The 26,219-nt window shown below is 38.5% G+C and overlaps 1 protein-coding gene across 1 annotated transcript in view; it reads right to left on the bottom strand.

Annotated features, from left to right (window-relative positions):
* The window catches only part of LOC149424793 (inactive tyrosine-protein kinase Dnt-like), a 180,739-nt gene that overhangs the window by 51,516 nt on the left and 103,004 nt on the right, over positions 1-26,219 (bottom strand). The window contains exons 6-7 of the mRNA XM_089646736.1: positions 21,387-21,517; positions 16,262-16,413 (exon numbers count right to left, since the gene is read on the bottom strand). Coding sequence (XP_089502862.1) covers positions 16,262-16,413; positions 21,387-21,517 — 283 coding nt within the window. The remainder of the gene's footprint in view (positions 1-16,261; positions 16,414-21,386; positions 21,518-26,219) is intronic.

Raw genomic sequence — 26,219 nt, forward strand, 5'->3', positions numbered from 1 at the left:
TTGCAAAATTGAAACAATGAATCCGGAGAATTATTCAAATGGAATATTAAAGTCGGCTCTCATTGCTTTGTATTTCAGAAAAAATATATAATTTAATTTCGAGTAATTTTCAACTCGCGCTCGAGGAATTTATCACTTCGAGGGGAGTCGGTAATTATAATTAGCAAACCGTTAACTGACAGCGCTCTGGGCACATCACTCTGGACACCGGGAAATATAAGTCAAGCGTTCTATGCGCAATCACAGAACCCGCTGAAACCCAAGTTTTCACTGAAAGGATGCCACACGCTACTGCACCGCGTCGGGGTTAGACGTAACATTACCTCACTGGTATTATTAGGTACCCACAACCAGCGGGCTTTTCTCAGATTATTTGTGACGTGTCGCAAAACTGCACTGCTTCTTGGAACTGGGGTGGACACAGGTTGGCACGAGTCAAGAACAGTTCGAATCGCTAAGTGCCGACTGGTACAATTATATGTGGGCGTTGTATTTAGACTATAAATACTTCACATTCCAATACTAACATAATAATTTTACATCCGTTAAAAAAAAATAAAATTTAAAAATAAGGCAATTATACAAAATTGTAATTGCCTTAAAAAAAAACGTTATATTTTTCTAATATTTTATTAGCGTGAATAATCCAATTTCATTATCTTGCGTAGTTTTGCTTCTCTGATATCCCCCGTTTTTAATTAAAAAAGTGTGGGAAATGGTTGAGATAATCGGGAACCCTACAAAATCAATTACGCTTTAAGATTAAAATAAATAAGTTTTTTAGGAATTTTTTTACAAGAAATCGATCAATTTTAATCCAGAGGACAATAAAACACACATGTACAGAAACGATTATTTTTTGTATTTTAAGTGATAACAATTTTAAAATATAGTTGTGCCAACTTTATGAATAGTTGCGCGATATTACTATTATTTAACAAATATGTTTTCCAATAATCAATCCCGTAAGAAAAAGCAGCCACCACTACGATCGCTAGCTCTACAGCTGCTACAATCGCCCGCTACAGCCACTAAATTGCCACAAAAGCCAGTACCGTCCAGCCGCTTCTGCTACACCGCTAGCGCTACAGCTGCTACAATTGCCCTCTACAGCCACTAAATTGCCACAAAAGCCAGTACCGTCCAGCCGCTTCTGCTACACCGCTAGCGCTACAGCTGCTACAATTGCCCTCTACAGCCACTAAATTGCCACAAAAGCCAGTACCGTCCAGCCGCTTCTGCTACACCGCTAGCGCTACAGCTGCTACAATTGCCCTCTACAGCCACTAAATTGCCACAAAAGCGAGTACCGTCCAGCCTCTTCTGCTACACCGCTAGCGCTACAGCTGCTACAATTGCCCTCTACAGCCACTAAATTGCCACAAAAGCCAGTACCGTCCAGTCGTTTCTTCTAATACCGACTACAGATGCTACAGCCGCCTGCTGCGGCCACCGCATCTATAGCCTCTGCCCACTACCCCTACAGCCGCTACAGATGTTACTACATTTCGACCGCCGCGCTCTTCTCGCGGTGACAGAGCTTAGCGTCGCGACGGCATTGTCTTGCCATTTGTGGATAGAATATTCCTTTAAACATTGACAGGGCCAAAAATTCAAAAATATAATAACAAAGTGAACAGCGTCCTACGTCCCTCCCACCACACATCACGCATGGGCAGCTATTGATGGTCTGTGAGTTGTAGATAGATTAAAGCCGCTTACCCTCGCCTGGCCGCCCTTTCAATTTGGCGGGTATCCCCCCTCCCCTCCCCTTCCCACCATACACGCCGCGCACGCCAGTTCCCGCCCAACGCCAAATTGCCAAAAACCATCCTTTATATTGTAAATACTCGTAAACGTTCGACCGTTCCCGACTGCCCAGAGTGACCAGAGAGGCCAGAGTGTCATTAACGAAGTGGGCCGAGTTTTCTATTTTAAAGCGTGCATACTTCAGATTTAGGCTTAAAAATGGTTTTTGAGTTTCAAATTAAATTAGTTTAGACCCTTCCAACTTCAATTATTTAGAAAAGGTTGCTTTGTGCCCAGCGAGGGTTTTTCAACATCTGAATAAGATTTGAGATGTCCACGACAAGCACTCGGTTGGTGGGTGTGTGGGAATGTGGGTAGATTTGGAGGCACCTAATTATTTATTTATGTATTAATGAATTATGATTATTAATTAATTATTTATTTTATTTAATTATTGCATCTCATCAAACATTAATCTGTTTTTTCTCATAAAAATCAACCTCACTAAGCCTAAGCCTGTATTGAAGCAAATAATGCCAATAAATAATATATGCACACATTAATACAAACTGTAACCGTTATGTGGGATTCTGGTATGTGTATACCGAATAATATTAAAACAATGGCCATTTTGATATTTACGAAAAATACGTTAATTCTGAAAAACTTTATTTTATCTTTTATTTTTGATGTAGAGAAAATTGCGTAAGAACTCGGGTAAAAAAGATATATTCGTTTTGTAACGGTTTACATTTAAAGAATTCATCAATAAATATTTTTTTTATTAATCAGGAGCAATGAATAAACTCTTCTAAAAATACGTATTCTAATACCCAATTCCGATTATATTTATTTTTCATGAGCAATGTATGAACTCTTCTAAGATTGCGTATTCTAATACGCAATTCCGATTATGTTTATTGTTCTCGAGAAATGTATAAACTCTCCTTAGATTGCGCATTTTAATACACAATTCCGATTATGTTTATTTTTCAGGAGCAATGTATAAACTCTTCTAAGATTGCGCATTCTAATACGCAATTCCGGTTATGTTTATTGTTCAGGAACAATGTATAAACTCTTCTAAGTTTGCGTATTCTAATACAAAATTCCGATTATGTTTATTGTTCGGGAGTAATATATAAACTCTTCTAAGATTATGTATTCTAATCTGCAATCCCGATTATGTTTATTTCACATCAATCTGTCAATTTAAATCATAGTTAAAAATTAACCATTCTTAGAAAAAATAAACACTTTCAATCATCACACTGGTATATAATTCAATTCCGTCTTTTGTGAATAATACTTTCTTTGATCAACATTGTCTTTTTGTCTGCATTTAAATGCGATTTATCGTCACCGGTCTGTCATTTTCTGAATTTAATTCATTTCAGCTTGAAATGTTACACTGGGACTAGAAGCAAAAGACATCAAAGGAGGTATCGGAATTTCTTCTTCTGTGAAGCAATTACTGCCAACTGCCGCATAGCAAGACTACCCTCCGTGGGTCGTACGACACCTACAATAAGTGGGAGCGATGGGAATTATCGCTCAAGATGAGCACAAAAATTTAGTTGACCTTCCGCAATTAACATTTGTCACCCATGTAAAAAATTTCCACATATAATTTATTTAGTGTGAAGCTGGGGAAAGTTCCTCTAGCTTGCGTGTATCTCGGTAGTTAACATATCGATAGAACACAATCATTAATTTGTACTTTATTTAGTGTGAAGCTGGGGAACGCGCTGTAGCTTGCATGTAGCTCGGTAGTTAACATATCGACAGAACAAAATCATTAATTTCTACTTTATTTAGTGTGAAGCTGGGGAAAACGCCTGTAGCTCGCATGTAGCTCGGTAGTTAACATATCGACAGAACAAAATCATTAATTTCTACTTTATTTAGTGTGAAGCTGGGGAAAACGCCTGTAGCTCGCATGTAGCTCGGTAGTTAACATATCGACAGAACACAATCCTTAATTTCTACCTTTGGATATTAAAAGTATTGCGTGCATTTGAAAATACGAATAATTGCAGCCGGCACACTTAATTTGAGTTATTTCAAAGATATCGAGAAATAAAAACAAAAAGCAGAGATTAATTTATTTTAATTAATTTCTAAAAATCCCCCGCTTTTAGACGGATCAAAAACCTTCTAGAACGATCGATCTTATACGAAGTCCAGTCAATTGGATTCATAAATATGTATGAACCGACCCCGACGAAGAAGGATGGTTTCGTCACAATTATCATAAAAGGTGCAAACGTGTACTGCATTTTCTCAGGATTAAAAAACCAACAAGCTATCGAAAAGAAAGGAACATAGAATATTCCATTTCTAACGGAAAATGGTAAGTAGTTTTGCTATCAATGTATTTTACGAGTGTTTTCAAAACTTCAGTGGTAAAAATAAAACCAATGATCTTTAGAATTTTTTTAACCCCTTGAATATTTGTATATTATTTAGGCATTGCGAATAACCTGACAATATTTGAAAATCTCCCACTACCATCAAGGTTATAAAATTCTATTTTTATGATCCGACTAATCAGCAGGAATTTAAATATTCTAAAATATATTGGGGTATCGTTTGAACCAAAAATATCTTATTTTTATTACCAAATACTGATCAATAAAAATAATGTCAACACCCCCATTCGTTTCCAGCATTCATTGACCTCATCAGTCACCGATAAATCATTAGTCTATAAATCTTATATTATATTAGTGTGAAACACAAACCAATTCGTGTAAATTTTCAATTTTATAGTTTTTGAGCAAAAAAAATATCAAAATCCGAATCTTCCCAAACTCATAACAAAGTTTAGGGCACTATAGAATCCTTTGACAAATAGCCCAACAGCTTACAACACACCTTTCTAGGAAACCGAACGCACTTTCCGCCTGTTGCTATCCCTCCCCCTGCCACCCTCCACCACCCTCCACCAAAGTACGTTGCCCACACAGACAGGGTTACTCTAGCGATAGACATTGATCCTTATTATAAGGAAGGGTGTTTGGAAAATGTTATTAAACTTACTTGCTCTAAGTATTATAGGGCAAAACTCGATCAACTATAAAATCTTTTTAACCGTGGAAATAAACCAGACTAAGGTACTTACTTACTAAATTAGCCTTTATTCAATGCATATTTAGTAAATAATGTATCTTCTGGTATAAAGAAGTATAATAACCTTAGTCCAACAGATTAGTGATCAGTGTTTACAATCTGCTGGACTATTAAGCGATAAGGACATATGTTAGAAATTCACTCGCATCGACTCAAAAAAGAAAACTTACAACGTACACGGAGAAAAAAATCGTATTGCTGATTTATTATAATCCGGTACAAAGCAGGATTACAGGCAGTTTCCTAATAAACTTCAACTTTGCTTTATAAACTTCAACTTTATTTATAATATATCAAAGCACGTGTTCATGCACCTGAGTTTGCCTTAATAATATATATATATTTTTTTTATGTGACACCTCACAAGAGCATCCCTGACTGTGCAGTGTACAGACAGGAGAACTATGTCGCCACCCGGTTGGGCGGCGTTGTGAGGCGGAATAAGGTAGGGGCTGTAGGAAGGGATTTGTTAATGTAGGCTTTGAAGAGGCTCGGATTATAGGAGGGAGGAAAAACAGATGCCGGTAGCTCGTTCCACATACGAGCCGACTTACACAAAAACGAGTCGTAAAAACGGCCCGTTCTCATGAATCCAACGTCAACCGTGAACAGGTGGTTAGCTCGTGTCCGTCGAGTTTCGTCGAGATCTCCCTCCTTGCAGAAATCAGACACCCTTGGGTTTTTGTGACGTTGAAACTGACCAAGTTGGCCTTACCCCAGGCACGAACCATCTCGAGGTGGTGGTCAATTTTTTGCTTCAAAACTTCCCGAGCTGTTTGGACATCATAGGTGGAAGGGGGCCTGTCAAAAAGATAACCCTCGTGAACGGTGCTGTCATCAGCGTAGTAGTGAATTGGTGCACGTTCAACGAGATCGTTGATGTGCAATAAAAACAGCGTCGGAGACAGCACAGATCCTTGTGGCACCCCCGCATTGATTTGGTGCGGTGAGGAAGAAGAGCCGTCAACCACGGTTTGAATTGTTCTTCCCCTCAGAAAGTCCGCAATCCAACTATGCAGGGTTGGGTGGATCCCATACGATGGTAACTTCCCGATAAGCGCCCGGTGCCAGACTCTGTCAAAGGCTTTGGAGATATCCAACCCAACGGTTTGAGTTTCACCAAAACGCTCCATGTACCGCCCCCAAATATGCGTCACATATCCGAGTAGATCGCCACATGATCGGTTTCGACGAAATCCATATTGCCGATCGCTTAGGATATTGTTATTCTCGAGATATGTGAGCAATTTGTTGTTAACCACCCTTTCTAATACCTTCGAGAGTATGGAAGTGATGGCTATGGGGCGGTAGTTAGAAGGGTCGGAGCAGTCCCCCTTTTATGAGATTGGGTGGACGATTGCCTTTTTCCAAAGATCTGGCACCTTTCCACCTTTGAGAGAAAGCCTAAATAATTTCGCGAGCACTGGAGTAATTTCTGCAGAACACCTCTTGAGGACCAAGGCAGGTATTCCGTCCGGCCCACTGGCTTTGTCGACTTTCAGCTCGTTCAAGACTCGAAGAACCACTCTGTTCCGGATCTTCGTTTCCTCCATTTGAAAACCGCAGTGCGGAATGGAAGGGGGAGTCTCTCCGTTATCTTGAAGAGTTGAGTTTTCCGCGAAAATTTTGCCTAATAATTCAGCTTTCTCGCGGGCCGAGTTAGCCAGCCGACCATCAGGCTTGGTCAGAGGTGGGAAAGTGGTTCTGCAGAAATTTCTTCCGATCGAGCTAGCGAGTGACCAGAAAGCACGGCTACCAGTGGGGCAGTCAGCCAGCTTTTTCGCAATTCTCTGGTCGTGGTTGCTCTTAGCTCTATTTAGAACTCTCTTACAATCCCTTGCCCGTTTTTGGTATTCCAAAAGGTTATTCATGGAGCTAATCTTCCGGAGTGCATTAAAAGCCGTATTTTTGAGTCTGACAGCTTCAGCACAGCGATGGTCAAACCACGGTTTTGTGCCCGCTCCAGAGGATTTGACGGATAAGGGAATATAGCAATCCATTGCTGATGTGATTACTTCTCCTACCTCGCGTGCACAAATTGATGGGTCCTCGGAGCTAAAGCATACAGTACTCCAAGGAAAGGCGCCGAAGAAAGACCGCATGCCGTCCCATTTTGCTGCCCTGTAATGCCATACCTTCCTCTTTACATGTTTGTCAGGTTGACGGTTCATGGAGGATGGGACAGAGGTGTTAATCACATGTTAAGACGAAATGCGAAAATATTCGGTATCTTACTAACAGTTTATTAGGAAACCTATCAATTCATTCGTTAAGAGCCTGCAGTCCTGTTTTAACTGGATTACGAATAACTTGCCCAAATTCTTAATAAATTAGTAATATTTAATTATAAAATATTTAAATTTTAAATCGGTAAGTTTTATCCGTGTAAAAAAATATAACCGGTTGTTACTCGTACTTATACGGCGTAGTATTCTAGTCATCTGAATTTGTTGTCATGAGATAGTGAGACAGCGGTTTTGATGTGATTTTTCACAAAAACGGTGCTATCCCATTCCATTGTATTGAAATAGATTTGTTTCACTAATAAATTATTCAATATAATTTAAGCGCAGTTTAAATTTGAAACAGAAAAAATCATAAAAAGATACTGTCCCCATAAACCCATGTCCTTCACCTTGCCGGGGCGCTGCTCTACCAACTGAGCTAATGGGACCCTATTTCCTTTGGTAATATTTAACAGGATCATACTTCGTATAAGAACTACCAACATTTTCTCACCGCACATTTTTATTGGCTCTTTATTTATCAAATGTGATTAATGAATTAATTCTGATTTGTATTTATTTATTTTTATCAAGTTTAATTTGTAGAACTTCATTTTAGGTTTAAGTTTTTCTTTTATACATACAATAATATTATTGATAAAAAAAACAGATTATTTATAAACAAGTTCTGCTGTGTAATTACTATTATGCGTGACAGCTGTTTCGCCATCTAAAGGCATTATCAAACTGTGGTTATCGTACTTATAGACGATACCCAAAAATATCCCCATATGACCGGTGGTTTAATTTATTAATGCCCCAACAACAATAATTGCTTAACATCTTAATTATCTCTTCAAACAATACATTAAACTTCTCTGGAACAGTAAATAAAATCTAATCATAGATCTCCAGCATAACTGAAAATTTTATCTTTAAATGTAGTAAGCCTTTTTGTCAATATTCCTAGCCAAGAGTGCCTTAAAATCGTTGAAGATATATTAGATAAATCTAACACGAACCCGGTCATTAAAACATCAAACAAAACATCATGGAAATCAACCACTTTATATTTAACGATTATTTCGACGGTTACCGATATCAGTACCGGTACACATTGACCCTCAGACTCTTGGACACTCATCATACCTTTCTATTCCTTCCCAGAACTTTCTGTCCCTCAATCCCTAAAAATAATTTCCACACAACATCCCCAAAGAAGACGTAGGCCCTGAGAAGATTGTTTTCCTCAGTTATAAAAAAAATCTAACCCAAAAATACCGCCTTGTAATGTTTCACCGTAATTAATAATGTGACAAGGTGCCAGTTTGTAATATCCGTTCTATTAAATCCCCGGCTTTATTTTTTCTTTCCATTCGAAGATCACTTAAATACCCGTAACTAGTCTCGTTCCTCGGTCCATATCTTCCCCTACTAGAGCCCCCTACGGAGCTCAATTGTCATACCAAATTGAAAAGTTAAATTTCAATTCCGTCCTTGGAAGGGCGAAACATTCCCCCAGCGAATAGCGAACCGAAGCCACTCATCCGCCTCGTGTTGGGATTCCGGCGTTATTGGCTCCCTTGAAAGACGAGGATCAAAGACAAAACAATTATTATTACAATACTTACACCGACTCTAGTATATATACGAATATATACGTAGTATGCACTGCGCGGGATGTGATGCGGGGCAGGTTGATAGGAAATGCCGAAGAGCGCGAGATTCCTTCCCTTCCAAGAATGTAGAAAAGGATTTATAAAAATTCAAAAAATGAATTTTTAAAAAAGACAAGGATTTAATTAAAACCGTTATTGTATTTGATTCGTTATTCCCGTCACTTTATGAATTGTTATAAGAGTGGTATGTTATTTTCTTTCTTCACATAATATGTATATAAAGAAGAGTGTCTGTGGCGGCGTGTCTTTGTTTTCATGAAAATCAACAGTTTTTTTTCAAGATTGATGAAATGTTGACCTTCAAAACAAGAGCAAGGTGACTGTTTACATGTGATTTAGAAAAATCACCCCATCCTTTTTGTCCACCCCTTCGAAAAGAATTTTTATACTTTTTTTAGAAAAAACGGTTTCGGCTTACAGGCATAATTATTTTGTTTCTAGTGACGACGCGTTTGTGACTAAGCTGACTGATGTATTGTTTGTTCAGTTTTGTTTTAAATTAAAATGATATTGTTAGGTACACAAACTTACATTTATCAATTCAAATTACTTATTTAGAATTGAAAAAATATCCAATATTGAAAAACACATCAAATGTGAAGGTTTAAATAAAACTTATTTCTTTTGAAGTCAAGTAATATTTTGAAATTATGTTTATTCAGCAACAGCAGATATTCCTGGAGGGAGTCGTTGGATGAATCTATTTTTTGCCATCATTTCAATTCCATTACTCTTGTTTAAACAAAGTTCCCTTCAAACCTCTTGAATAATAACGGGATCCAATCTTCGAGACGTAATCGTGTCTTAGTATATTTTAAGGAGTCTCTCTCTGCAAACAGTCGGCGGGCTCGGCTAGTTTACACAGAAGAAGGGATGAGAGGAGAAACCATTCGATCGAATGATTAGAATGAAACGAACACAAACCGATACCAATGTATCAAGATTACCACAAACTAAACTACATATGAACTCGCTCTACATTTTGTTCTACATTGGTTTACATTCAGCTCTTGGTGAAAGTTCCCACGTCGCAGAAAGTTAACAAATTACATTCAGCTCTTGATGAAAGTTCCCACATTGCGGCAACATAACAAACTATATTCAGCTATTGATGAAAGTTCCCAAGTCGCAGCAAGATAACAAATTACATTCAGCTCTTGATGAAAGTTCTCACGTTGCAGCAAGACAACAAATTCTAAAAACGTCTTCAATTCACTTGACGACTTCGGTGCACAACTGTTCCAACTATCTAACTGGGACTATTGCATCCCCATTTTGTGAGGCTACAGTAAGTGAAGATTCAAAACATACAAAGTCGGGTCGATTCACAAGATCTCACTTATTACTAAAACCATTTTTGGCTAAAGAAATATGCAATATTTCTCTATAAAATTATTCGATTTAATATTTAATATTTATCTTTCATCTTACTATAAAAATCATTAAAAAATAACCGACTTCAAAAGAAGTGTTAAGATATGGATTATGTACACGCGAAGAAAGAATGTAGCTACAATGTTGCAACCTAACCAAGTATCAAGGATTAAAAAAAAATTATTAAGAAATCTTTTTTAATAAATTTTAAAAAAGATGTATTAAGGATTGAAAGATGTGGATTGTGGATACAGGAAGAAAGAATATAGATACAATGTTGCAACCTAACAAAGAATAACGCAAAGTTATTTTTTCTTCTGAATACTGTTTTATAATTTTCCTCCTGTAATATTTTGACACACTTACAAAAACTTTCTATAAAAAAATGAATAAACTTGAAAAAACAAATTTATCGCAGACACAAAAAAAAAATTTGACCTTATTTATAATTCACTCAACAAACCATGCGTAAAATGTACATAATTAGAATCGAGTACACATTCTTAAGGTCGCATTCATCACTTTTTTTAATCTACCACACTCGATTAAAGTTGGAGGTTAGGTTTTGTGTATATACCATAATGTACGTGTACAGAAGTCAACATTTGCTCTCCAAGCGTAATGTACACCTAAGTAATTTATTTTCTTCGTTGTGTCAGCGATGTTATTTTGAAACCACATTTTATACCAATTAAACCGTAAACGTCTTTCCCCACTTCCCATGCAAGTTGGGATAATATTATTCGTTATTTGCCATGCGACATTGCCATCGGCGTACAATGCGAGAATTTCATATTTTTTTCTTATTTATTTTTTTATTTATTAATTTTATTTTATGATCACACAACACTGACTGAAATGTTAAAATTAATTCTTTTGGTATTAATGTGTTTGAAAAAACTATCGTGAGACTGGGCTATTCGTTTTTTTATTGCAACGAGGATAGATTCGTTAGTTATCGAGGAATTGTGACGCAAATTGATCGTGAAACACTAATATAATGTTCTGACAGTCACTTTCCAATAACACCAAATTAGTAGAATCTGATATATTCATTCAGGACCTGATTTCAATCAGGTACTGAATTAATATTAATATTGACAATTAATTTTAATATTATTATACAAATTTCAATCAGTACCTGATTGAAAATTGTTTTTTCTTAACTCTCAGCACACTTTCTTATTTTGTCTCCAATACATTAGACGTACCTATCATTCGCTAAACAAGTAAAACAGGACGGAAGTTTTCCCTGGAAGGTTCATTCGGCCGGACGAGCACATCTCCGAGTACTGTGGCTGCACGGATAGGTACTTATATAAGGGGTGATATACAATTTCCAATTCAGGCATGAGAATAGCACTAGCGCCTGAGTGACGTAATCGATTTCCTGGCGCACCGCTCGGCGTGGAGTGTGGAGTGTGGACACACCCTAATGATATTTACTCTGCCACACATCCTAGTAGCGAGTAGTGTGCCCTGCAATTCAATATATGTAGTGACAAGATCAGCTTTCACCTGGCCATTGCCATCGACATCACTAAACTTACTCGGGTGGAAAATTATCCCTTTATTTGTTATCACACTGAAAATATAACTACATTATTAATAAGCCTACTCTCCCAGCTTACAGGGCATTATGTATAATTAATAATCCGTGTACAAGAATGTGCAACTGGTGAAGGATATTATGTAGCCCAAAATATGACAAATAACACGCACGCAAATACTAACAACAAAATGTTTTCATCCCACCACATTACGCTAAATGGAAATGTTCTTCGCAGTTGGTTTTGATACTATTTATACTTTTTTTAACATTCCCTCCACACAGGAAGCCCTCGTGAAATTAATTTCTCTCTATCCTATTTGGTGGGTAAGAATCTAAGGGTCTGTATGTCCAGGAGTGACGAAACACTTTTTTTAACATTCCCTCCACACAGGAAGCCCTCGTGAAATTAATTTCTCTCTATCCTATTTGGTGGGTAAGAATCTAAGGGTCTGTATGTCCAGGAGTGACGAAACACTTTTTTTTAACATTACCTCCACACAAGAAGCCCTCGTAAAATTAATTTCTCTCTATCCTATTTGGTGGGTAAGAATCTAAGGGTCTGTATGTCCAGGAGTGACGAAACACTTTTTTTAACATTCCCTCCACACAGGAAGCCCTCGTGAAATTAATTTCTCTCTATCCTATTTGGTGGGTAAGAATCTAAGGGTCTGTATGTCCAGGAGTGACGAAACACTTTTTTTAACATTACCTCCACACAAGAAGCCCTCGTGAAATTAATTTCTCTCTATCCTATTTGGTGGGTAAGAATCTAAGGGTCTGTATGTCCAGGAGTGACGAAACACTTTTTTTAACATTCCCTCCACACAGGAAGCCCTCGTGAAATTAATTTCTCTCTATCCTATTTGGTGGGTAAGAATCTAAGGGTCTGTATGTCCAGGAGTGACGAAACACTTTTTTTAACATTACCTCCACACAAGAAGCCCTCGTGAAATTAATTTCTCTCTATCCTATTTGGTGGGTAAGAATCTAAGGGTCTGTATGTCCAGGAGTGACGAAACACTTTTTTTAACATTACCTCCACACAAGAAGCCCTCGTGAAATTAATTTCTCTCTATCCTATTTGGTGGGTAAGAATCTAAGGGTCTGTATGTCCAGGAGTGACGAAACACTTTTTTTAACATTACCTCCACACAAGAAGCCCTCGTGAAATTAATTTTTCTCTATCCTATTTGGTGGGTAAGAATCTAAGGGTCTGTATGTCCAGGAGTGACGAAACACTTTTTTTAACATTACCTCCACACAGGGAGCCCTCGTGAAATTAATTTCTCTCTATGCCTATTTGGTGGGTAAGAATCTAAGGGTGTGTATGTCCAGGAGTGACGAAGGTATTAACCCATTTCTCTGCAAATATCTGAACAGACCTCACCCCACGAACCCAGGAATCCCTGATAACTCACCAAACTTGGCGAACCACTTGGAGAGACCCATAGCAGAGATGTAGGTTTTCAGTTTTTTAAAATGCTCAACACAATGTTAACAAAGTACGTACATTATATCCTTGAACACGCATACCTGTGTGAGGCTTTTGTAGGCAATATGAAACAATATTTCCTTATCTGCATCGGCGCGGCCAAGAGAACAAGATCTTGCGGGGGTGTGTTGGTTTTACAGGAGAACAAAACTGTAAGTACCGCTGTTCAATTAGGAACAGTAGTGCAAGCTGCCTGCAAGTTTCCCGGGACCGCTTTATAGCTTCACAACATATTACTGCAATAACAAAATAATGTACTCCTTTATCCTGAGAAGCCAATAGAAGTTTATATTAAAATCCTATAACAGCACTTAATAAGAGTAACTGGAAGACACAAACCAGTTTTATATAGAGATATGTGCACATACGTACGAGTATGTTATTTAGCGTTTGAATACTTCTGCAAACTAGATTAATAATTCAAAGCTTGGAAAGTAACAACCCGTATTTGAATTAAGAGCTGACATACCCCTGCACGAGCTGTAAACCGTGTAATTACAAATATGGTGAAACAAAAAATTAATTTTGATTCCACATTTTTTATAAACTTTTCAACAACCAGAAGAAAAATCTTTTATATTAACATTATTTTTTACGGGTTTAAATGGACTACAGATGAAAACCATTGTCGGCATCATAGCTTCACCAAAAATTATCCAATCTGCAAAAATAAAAAAGAATCTTGTAAAATAATGGAGTAGTTATAGTCTTACAAGAGGTTTTTTTATTTTTTGTTGGACAATATAAATTATTTATGGTCTTTTTATAAATTATAAAACACAACTTTTTTAAAACTCTTTTTTTTCAGCATATAACATCGTCAGCCCTTAATAATTTCTGAAGCCAGCGCCTGTTTCTTTATATGTGAACATAAGTGTATTAAGTAATTATTTTATAACTCTTTCCGATTACGATCCTCTCTATGCAAACGAAATCTAAAAGTTATTCAATTTTAGCTCAGAATATGTATATAGTATAATAGAATATAAGAATAGGCTGGTGAGACAGGAAACGGTAATAGTATGTGCGTACTTTGTACGTTTGTATGAAAATCTTAAAGAAACATTCAATTAAAAATTATCAGTCGATTTTTAGGGGCTGACGCATAAAACTCAGTTGTGAACCGAATTCAACATCGTGCAGTTTTACAGTCACTTTAAAAATATATTTTTTTTAATATTAGGTAATTATTTGTATACACATCCCAGATTGATACAATTGCTGACAGACATAATTGTCTATCGTGAGACACCAGGATTTAATTATTTAATATCTGACTGAAACAAGCAGTGTTGCTTGTTATAATATATTTCATTATAGGAACTCAATTAAAACCCCTTCAACTGGGTGTGAAGTAATTGAATAAACGGGATCCTCGAATAAGAGGAATAATAATAAATATCCTTTAGTCCCGACGAATAGAATTAAGCTGAGGCGCCTTGAAGAGTGAGCGGAGTATATTGAGTTTCAGGAATTAACTAAACGTATTGCGGGAAATTCTGGCTGTTTATTACACGAAACTTTCATTCTCTATTGCAAAGATACGACACATTATATTCAAAGTTAAGTGACAATTTGATTACAGTGTCGCTTATACTCCTATTGCTTAGGTGTAAGTTGAGTGTATAGAATAGCACTTATTGCGTTGGCACCCTCACTACAAGTTATATCAAAATGGTGTGACTTCTCAATCTAATTTAATGAAAGTTAATGAGTCTTAAAAATGTTTAAAATAAATTTTTAAAACTCTTATTTTAGTTAAAAGTTTATTTATTCAAAATGCGTTCCTTTTTTAATACCTAGGTACAAATTAATTTTAAACAGAGGATTTTCCAATGTCTCTCCACTAACGTAGATGAAAAATATTTTTAAAAATAAGCAGAATAACTTATGGATAAAATAGTTCATCCACAAAGATTGATAAGGTAGGTAAGTATTTATTTAGCGTATTTAGGTATTACAATTGATTATCTTGAAATAAGATACGAAAGTATTCATTTAGCGTATTTAGGTATAACAATTGACTATCGTGAAATATGGTAGAAAGGTATTTATTTGGCGTATTTAGGTATTACAATTGTTTATAAATAAGGTAGGAAAGTATTCATTTAGCGTATTTCGGTATTACAATTGACTATCGCGAAATAAGGTAGTTAAGTAATCATTTAGGTATAACAATTGACTATCGTGAAATAAGGTAGGAAAATATTTATTTGGCGTATTTAGGTATTACAATTGTTTATCTTGAAATAAGGTAGGAAAGTATTCATTTAGCGTATTTCGGTATTACAATTGACTATCGCGAAATAAGGTAGGTAAGTAATCATTAAGGTATAACAATTGACTATGCTGAAATAAGGTAGGAAAGTATTTATTTGTGCGTATTTAGGTATTACAATTGTTTATCTTTAAATAAGGTAGGAAAGTATTCATTGAGCGTATTTAGGTATTACAATTGATTAAGATAATTATCTTTTGTAATCACTAAAACACTGAGGTGAAACCGATTGTTGGGACTGTTTTTACATATGTACTAGTGAGCTCGGGCAGACGTTGTCCTGCCATAGACCGTCTTCTTTGTGGGGAAGTTAAAATTTGTGGTTGTGTTTATTTTTAGATAAGAAATCTGAAAAAAAAAATCGTTGAAAAAATAAAAATAAAAATAAAAATTTCAAAAATTACCTCGGAGATTATCGTGTACGAAAACAGTGACAAGGGATTTATATATTTTAAGTTTTATCATACTTTATATAAATATTCTAAACTTTGGTTTTCCAGGAAGATTAAAAATTTAATAATTGAATGGAATCAAATTACCAGAGAGACATATTTTTTATTGCACCGTATTCACTGACATTTTGTATGTCAGTTTTGCGTTGGGTATTGTGAGGATTTATAATATTTAATGCCGTTTTATATTGCAGGACATTTATTTTTTAAGTAAGGAAAGGACTACAACTTAACAAATTAACCGCAACAAAATTCGATGTGAAACAAGTAGAGGTTTCAAGAACTTGTTTAAATCATGAAAAAGTAAAATTAGTCAATTATCACTCACCTGGGAAACACATGTGAGATTATCCGAAGCGCAGTAGGAGCTGGTGGGCGGGAAGTAGGCGGGCGGCTCCGGGCGCGCGTAGATGTGCCCGCGTCCTCCCCCGCCACCACCCAGCTGCGTCGCGGCGTACGGAGATGGCGAGCGACGGCTTCCTAAATCACCACCACATATTACTCTCATCGCGCATCAATCCATTATTACCCTGCCAGTAGAATGGGATATGAATCCAAAAGTTCTAGACGTCCGGCTCCGGGCGCGCGTAGATGTGCCCGCGTCCTCCCCCGCCCCCGCCCCCGCCACCACCCAGCTGCGTCGTGGCGTACGGAGATGGCGAGCGACGGCTTCCTAAATCACCACCACATATTACTCTCATCGCGCATCAATCCATCAATCATCTACCCGATCTTCCAACATATAATAATAATATATGATAGGCTAGGGTTATTACCCTGCCAGTAGAATGGGATATGAATCCAAAAGTTCTAGACGTCCGGCTCCGGGCGCGCGTAGATGTGCCCGCGTCCTCCCCCGCCCCCGCCCCCGCCACCACCCAGCTGCGTCGTGGCGTACGGAGATGGCGAGCGACGGCTTCCTAAATCACCACCACACATTACTCTCATCGCGCATCAATCCATCAATCATCTACCCGATCTTCCAACATATAATAATAATATATGATAGGCTAGGGTTATTACCCTGCCAGTAGAATGGGATATGAATCCAAAAGTTCTAGACGTCCGGCTCCGGGCGCGCGTAGATGTGCCCGCGTCCTCCCCCGCCCCCGCCTCCGCCACCACCCAGCTGCGTCGCGGCGTACGGAGATGGCGAGCGACGGCTTCCTAAATCACCACCACATATTACTCTCATCGCGCATCAATCCATCAATCATCTACCCGATCTTCCAACATATAATAATAATATATGATAGGCTAGGGTTATTACCCTGCCAGTAGAATGGGATATGAATCCAAAAGTTCTAGACGTCCGGCTCCGGGCGCGCGTAGATGTGCCCGCGTCCTCCCCCGCCCCCGCCCCCGCCACCACCCAGCTGCGTCGTGGCGTACGGAGATGGCGAGCGACGGCTTCCTAAATCACCACCACATATTACTCTCATCGCGCATCAATCCATCAATCATCTACCCGATCTTCCAACATATAATAATAATATATGATAGGCTAGGGTTATTACCCTGCCAGTAGAATGGGATATGAATCCAAAAGTTCTAGACGTCCGGCTCCGGGCGCGCGTAGATGTGCCCGCGTCCTCCCCCGCCCCCGCCCCCGCCACCACCCAGCTGCGTCGTGGCGTACGGAGATGGCGAGCGACGGCTTCCTAAATCACCACCACACATTACTCTCATCGCGCATCAATCCATCAATCATCTACCCGATCTTCCAACATATAATAATAATATATGATAGGCTAGGGTTATTACCCTGCCAGTAGAATGGGATATGAATCCAAAAGTTCTAGACGTCCGGCTCCGGGCGCGCGTAGATGTGCCCGCGTCCTCCCCCGCCCCCGCCCCCGCCACCACCCAGCTGCGTCGCGGCGTACGGAGATGGCGAGCGACGGCTTCCTAAATCACCACCACATATTACTCTCATCGCGCATCAATCCATCAATCATCTACCCGATCTTCCAACATATAATAATAATATATGATAGGCTAGGGTTATTACCCTGCCAGTAGAATGGGATATGAATCCAAAAGTTCTAGACGTCCGGCTCCGGGCGCGCGTAGATGTGCCCGCGTCCTCCCCCGCCCCCGCCCCCGCCACCACCCAGCTGCGTCGCGGCGTACGGAGATGGCGAGCGACGGCTTCCTAAATCACCACCACATATTACTCTCATCGCGCATCAATCCATCAATCATCTACCCGATCTTCCAACATATAATAATAATATATGATAGGCTAGGGTTATTACCCTGCCAGTAGAATGGGATATGAATCCAAAAGTTCTAGACGTCCGGCTCCGGGCGCGCGTAGATGTGCCCGCGTCCTCCCCCGCCCCCGCCCCCGCCACCACCCAGCTGCGTCGTGGCGTACGGAGATGGCGAGCGACGGCTTCCTAAATCACCACCACACATTACTCTCATCGCGCATCAATCCATCAATCATCTACCCGATCTTCCAACATATAATAATAATATATGATAGGCTAGGGTTATTACCCTGCCAGTAGAATGGGATATGAATCCAAAAGTTCTAGACGTCCGGCTCCGGGCGCGCGTAGATGTGCCCGCGTCCTCCCCCGCCCCCGCCCCCGCCACCACCCAGCTGCGTCGCGGCGTACGGAGATGGCGAGCGACGGCTTCCTAAATCACCACCACATATTACTCTCATCGCGCATCAATCCATCAATCATCTACCCGATCTTCCAACATATAATAATAATATATGATAGGCTAGGGTTATTACCCTGCCAGTAGAATGGGATATGAATCCAAAAGTTCTAGACGTCCGGCTCCGGGCGCGCGTAGATGTGCCCGCGTCCTCCCCCGCCCCCGCCCCCGCCACCACCCAGCTGCGTCGTGGCGTACGGAGATGGCGAGCGACGGCTTCCTAAATCACCACCACATATTACTCTCATCGCGCATCAATCCATCAATCATCTACCCGATCTTCCAACATATAATAATAATATATGATAGGCTAGGGTTATTACCCTGCCAGTAGAATGGGATATGAATCCAAAAGTTCTAGACGTCCGGCTCCGGGCGCGCGTAGATGTGCCCGCGTCCTCCCCCGCCCCCGCCCCCGCCACCACCCAGCTGCGTCGTGGCGTACGGAGATGGCGAGCGACGGCTTCCTAAATCACCACCACACATTACTCTCATCGCGCATCAATCCATCAATCATCTACCCGATCTTCCAACATATAATAATAATATATGATAGGCTAGGGTTATTACCCTGCCAGTAGAATGGGATATGAATCCAAAAGTTCTAGACGTCCGGCTCCGGGCGCGCGTAGATGTGCCCGCGTCCTCCCCCGCCCCCGCCCCCGCCACCACCCAGCTGCGTCGCGGCGTACGGAGATGGCGAGCGACGGCTTCCTAAATCACCACCACATATTACTCTCATCGCGCATCAATCCATCAATCATCTACCCGATCTTCCAACATATAATAATAATATATGATAGGCTAGGGTTATTACCCTGCCAGTAGAATGGGATATGAATCCAAAAGTTCTAGACGTCCGGCTCCGGGCGCGCGTAGATGTGCCCGCGTCCTCCCCCGCCCCCGCCCCCGCCACCACCCAGCTGCGTCGCGGCGTACGGAGATGGCGAGCGACGGCTTCCTAAATCACCACCACATATTACTCTCATCGCGCATCAATCCATCAATCATCTACCCGATCTTCCAACATATAATAATAATATATGATAGGCTAGGGTTATTACCCTGCCAGTAGAATGGGATATGAATCCAAAAGTTCTAGACGTCCGGCTCCGGGCGCGCGTAGATGTGCCCGCGTCCTCCCCCGCCCCCGCCCCCGCCACCACCCAGCTGCGTCGTGGCGTACGGAGATGGCGAGCGACGGCTTCCTAAATCACCACCACACATTACTCTCATCGCGCATCAATCCATCAATCATCTACCCGATCTTCCAACATATAATAATAATATATGATAGGCTAGGGTTATTACCCTGCCAGTAGAATGGGATATGAATCCAAAAGTTCTAGACGTCCGGCTCCGGGCGCGCGTAGATGTGCCCGCGTCCTCCCCCGCCCCCGCCCCCGCCACCACCCAGCTGCGTCGTGGCGTACGGAGATGGCGAGCGACGGCTTCCTAAATCACCACCACATATTACTCTCATCGCGCATCAATCCATCAATCATCTACCCGATCTTCCAACATATAATAATAATATATGATAGGCTAGGGTTATTACCCTGCCAGTAGAATGGGATATGAATCCAAAAGTTCTAGACGTCATCTCCAAAAGGGGTTGACTATTCAAAACTTCTTCGACAAACGAAAGCAAACATGATAGCGGTGGACAAAATACAAATAATGTTATGTAAATGAAGCTAGGGTAACAGTCAGCACATTACACATACCAATTTCGGTTTTTTATGCATGGGTAAGTAAGTAATGTGAAATATTCATGCTTAATTTATTCAAGTTCACTGAAACTTTTAATTAAAATGGATGTAGGTACTTTTTATATCAACAAGCGATAAATATTATAAGCAATAAAAATTATTTTGTGAAATAATAATACTTAATCATTGAAGACAATATTAGCGATTCTCAAACGAAAATTTAAAAAATAAAAATCAGTAAAAGATACAGTCGCACCTAGGACTTGCCGGGACCCTGCTCTACTAATGCGACACTATTGTCAAATGTATATATACGGTATTATACTTCCACTAAGAAATACCAACATGGCTGCTATTCTTATGTATGATCGCAAGATTCATCACGAGCTAAATGCCATGTAGATAATGTCTTGGATAAATATTTTTTAATTTTAATGGGCGACATCTATTGATTTTTCTGTAAGTCTATGATGAATATTTTAATTTATGGATTAACTTCATAAAAGAAACATCACATGGTATAATTCAATCATTGTAGACAATATTAGCGACTCTCAAACGAACATTTGAAACATACAAATTAGAAAAAAATGAGGTCACATATACGTACGGATGCACCTAGAGCAGCGCCCCGACAAGGCTAAGGTTCATTTCCTAGAAGCGGGCGTATTTTCTGAATTTTCTGTTTCAAATTTTAGTTTGAGAACCGCTAATATTGTCTTCAATGATTAAATATTACATTTTGAGGTGTCTTTCACATGAAATATAGTGAAGATAAATACTAAGAAAACTAGTGTGGTTTCAATGAAGTAGGTCCATACTTTAGCGGCCAATCCACATAAATATTATTTGAATGGCTATCCTTTTCATAGCGCGGGTATTGTTTTTGTTCGATTAATGTGAATATAAAGTGTCTTCTATTTTTATAGTGCCATTGCATAGATGTCGTAATTTTTCCTAACATTTGATTTCAATTTCTTCTTTTGAAAGACTTTTTTAATAAATCCTTTCAGCTTCATAAATCCAACAATAATAATACCTTTATTATAATATCGTACGACATACCTAGGGGGAACTTGTGTATGCTGGCGATGGTGGCGTAGGAGCCGCTGCCCGCGCTGGCAGGCCGCCCCAAGGCGTCCAGTCGGATGAACACGTTGCCATGGCTCCCATAGGCGGCCGTGGTGTAGCTCGTGCTGAAACAACGCCACAACCGCTTCCTTATTGCTAGAACCTTCACCATATCACACTACCCTCAAATTGACGGCCAAACGTTACTTTTGTCGTTACAAATTCTGAAATAAAACGGATAAACTATTGGCAATATTCAATTCACATAAAATGCATAACACAAACATAGGTGAGGTGATATTCCACAAAAGCGGCGCTTTACAAATTTTCCAATATTATTATTATTATAAGTTGGTATTTTTAGCTTTATGACGCTTTCAGTCGTAATATCTGCATCATCTATTTAAAGAATTGTAATGATGTGTTTTAAAGTGCCTGTGCCCGTAATTATTTGTGTAAGTGCGTAGAATTTGCTGACTAGTGATTTTATATATAATCGCACTTATTCGACAAGTTGTTTCCTTAGTAGCAAATACTGATTATTAGATTTCTATTAGATGTGCATAAAGCGTTCCATGATAGTTTCGATAAAATAAGTCTTCAGAGATTTGTGCAGTGAAAGAGTGAAAAAGCAAGAGTTGAAACAAATAACCAAAAACGATAAAAAGTTTCCCAAAATTTTACACGTAATTGAGTGAAAAGTTGATAAGGAAGCATGACCAAAAGTGCCATGTCCAATTGATAGAGGTTAGAGCACACATCAAAAGTCACAAAAATCACATTGTAAAAAAAAAGTGTTAGAAAAGATGCTTATTCGTGAAAAACTAAAATATGTAATTGCTTACTTATAATTAACTAGTTATTTATGTATTTATTTATATATACGCCTAAAAAGGCTTTTACATAGAAGTGATACATGATGCAGTACAATAAGAGAATATGTATTATACAACAGATGTAATCCATTTTAAAGAAGGTAAAAAATACACACTTGTAAAATTGTGATACAAGTATAATGAGAAAATATTAAAAAATATGAAGCAATATTAGTAAAACGTAAGAGTAACATAAAGTAAAAAAGAAATTACAACAACAACAAATATAAGACAAATCATTAAAACTAATTTACCAACGCTACTCTAATTTTTAGGAATCAACAAAGTGTTGGTGTAGATTAATATACATATATATATGCTTAATGGAGTCAATAAATAAATCAATAGCACCCCCATACTTGTTGCCCAGATCATGCATCCTATTGGTCAGTGAGTGTGTCTGATAGTTGGTCGAGTATGTATTACAGAAGAATGTTATATTTTGTCTTGTATTCCTAGTCGGCACATGTAGTTTAATAGTGGCTAGGATGGCAGGACTATCAATTAAGTTGTTAATGAGTCTGTGTAACACAACCAGGTCTGAAATAATTCTCCTGTCAGACAGTGTTATTAGATGCAATTGATTCATCAAACTGACATAATTAATGTAATCAATAGGAATTCCGAGCTTAAAATTTACGTCTCAAGAAATTTGTGCTGAACTCTTTCTATATTATCGGAGTGAACTTTATATAAAGGGGACCAAATAGGTGAATTATACTCCAATTGACTTCTGACTAATGAAATATGGGTTCTCATACAATCTATGGACTTAAAATCAGTTAAAGTTCTGCAAAGGAAGCCAAGCATCTTTAAAGCCTTATTAGTTATATAGTTGATGTGTTCAATGAATGACAAGTTTTCATCGAATATTACACCCAAGTCACGAATATGTGATACTGGTATTAATTTAATATTATTTAATATATATTCATGTAATATATTATAACGAGTTTTGGAAAATCGTATTACTTAACATTTCTGAATGTTCAAAAATAAAGCATTTTGTTCACACCATTGATGAAGTTGTTCTAAATTACTCGTATACATTTCGTATTCTTTTATATATTTTTAAGTCGTCAGCAAATAGGAGAACTTCTACATCATTAAATTGGTCAACAATGTCATTGATAAATAATAAGAAAAATATTGGGCCGAGGTGGGACCCTTGAGAAACCCTCTTGTGGCCTCGAATATATAAGATTGTACAGAATTAATCTTTACACTAAGCACCCTATGGCTAAGATAACTAACAATCCAACTCAATAATTTACCTTTGATGCCCAACAATCGAAGTTTATAAATAAGTATGTGATGTTGAACATTATCAAAAGCTTTACTAAAGTCAGTGTATATACTGTCCACTTGTTGTTTGAGACCCAGAGATTCAGATATGTAATTTTCATAAATCATTAAATTACTTAAGGTAGAGCGACCTGTGATGAAGCCATGTTGGTTAGGAACAATAATGTTGTTGATAGGTTTTACAATGATATCTAGTACTAATTTCTTAAAAACTTTCGGTAAAGCAGACATTATACAAATTGGTCTATAGTTTGATATATCGCTTTTATCTCCTTTTTTATGAATTGGGGTTAAATAACTCTTTTTCCACTGAGCTGGAAAAGAACCAGAACTTAAAGAATTGTTAAAGAGTTTATAAAGAGAATATATCAGACTACTAACACAGGTTTTGAAAAATATTGGAGGAATACCATCCGGTCCAGCAGATTTATTGCTATCTAATTCTTTTATGACTTTTTCTATAGATTTTTTTTTGATGAAACATTGGCTTAGATTTAATACTTCTTCCACTGAAATATCGGGAATCGTATGGACACGAATATCTGAGGCTTAAACACTTTTAAATGAATCAGCAAATAGATTAACTATACCTTCGATACTGTCGGCACATTTTTATTTTAAGTACATGTTATTGGGAAATCCACAATCATTTTTTTGTTGACTTTTAGAAAAACTCCATAATTTTTTAACATTTTGGTGTACCTCGTTTAGTTATAAGATACTAGTTATATTAGCCATAGTGATAAGTTTTAAATTAGATATAATTGATTTGTAAAGCGCTCTTGAGGTGAATGTTTTCACACTATTTAATCCTTTCACTAAGTATAATATTATATATGTCTATTTACTTTGTTTCCACTAAACACACAACTTCGATTAGAAATGCCTTCCATGTAGATTCGAATGGAAACCAATGTAAAGAGTGACTTTCTTTTATTCTATGGGAAAGGGGTATGCTTGAAATGAAGTCATATTACTAAGCCTCTCGAATTAGAACCTTCTGAAGAAAAGTAATTTGAAATATTTATATTTCTTCGCATTCTAAAAGTAAATATTCGTTTACAATTATTCAAGTGAGATTGAGTTTATCTTCAAGAAAGTTTGTGCGCGTTTGGTTCAGACCCCAAGTTCAAAAATTATCTGGAGGCGAAAAAGTTTTAATGAGTTTCTTTCCGATGAAAAAATATCACCGATAAAATCGTACGACAAAGAAAATGATAAGAAATTCCTTCTAAATGTGATGCCATTATCTTTGAAATACAGAATTTGGTTCGATTCTTATCAAATGACCTTACTTGAAGGTCCGTCCATTTCAGTTTAATTTAAAAAGAATCATTATATTTATATCGCACTAGCAGTACCCCGCCACGCGTTGCTGTGGTTCAGTCTGTCTATGCGGATAGAGAGACAATAGCGCGTGTTGCAACAGATGGCACTATATAATAAAAGCATACGCGCGTTGCTGTGGTTCAGTCTGTCTATGCGGATAGAGAGACAATAGCGCGTGTTGCAACAGATGGCACTATATAATAAAAGCATACGCGCGTTGCTGTGGTTCAGTCTGTCTATGCGGATAGAGAGACAATAGCGCGTGTTGCAACAGATGGCACTATATAATAAAAGCATACGCGCGTTGCTGTGGTTCAGTCTGTCTATGCGAATAGAGAGACAATAGCGCGTGTTGCAACAGATGGCACTATATAATAAAAGCATACGCGCGTTGCTGTGGTTCAGTCTGTCTATGCGGATAGAGAGACAATAGCGCGTGTTGCAACAGATGGCACTATATAATAAAAGCATACGCGCGTTGCTGTGGTTCAGTCTGTCTATGCGGATAGAGAGACAATAGCGCGTGTTGCAACAGATGGCACTATATAATAAAAGCATACGCGCGTTGCTGTGGTTCAGTCTGTCTATGCGAATAGAGAGACAATAGCGCGTGTTGCAACAGATGGCACTATATAATAAAAGCGCGTTTGAATGCGTTGTGTCAAAATTCAAAGCAATCGGTGAAGAACTTGAAGGAGATTTACATTTTTATTTATATATTATATTTAGATGATGTTTGATGTTGTTTGTTAGTTTCGTATTTATTTTATCGAGTATTTTATGGTCTCAAAAAATACACAAAAACTGATTTTCATCGGTAGGATGTATCCATATTTTGGCTTCTGTGCTCGGCGAATACGAATGCATATATACGTATATACTTATGAATATAATACGTCTAAAATCTTGAAGGTATTTTGAAAATTATCGAATCATTTACGCTTCAATACATTTTATTATACAAGTATAATGTTACAATCGTTAAATATACCGACGCCTTGTAGCGAATGTTAAATGTTCCGCATGTTCATAAAATATGTTTAAATACTTGGCTATAAGACAAAATAGATGTCACTCTTTAGTCCATATCTCTCAATTACGTTTAATAAGAGTGTATTTCGTAACTCCACATGACCTTTTCATAAGTACTACCCACGTGACAAAGTGTCCGATTCGTCGAGGGTTATCTCTTTTTCGGGCGCAAAGGGCCATTAATCGTTGGGTGGCCAAATTAGTGTAATCGGAAACGCCATAAATATCAGCTGTGCGGGCGGCGGAGGCGGCAGGCGGCAAGCGGCGTTATTCTCAGCGGGACCTT

This window comes from Hesperophylax consimilis, chromosome 3 (assembly GCF_061612785.1).
Source record: "Hesperophylax consimilis isolate HC1 chromosome 3, BYU_Hcon_1.0, whole genome shotgun sequence".
Taxonomy (NCBI): domain Eukaryota; kingdom Metazoa; phylum Arthropoda; class Insecta; order Trichoptera; family Limnephilidae; genus Hesperophylax; species Hesperophylax consimilis.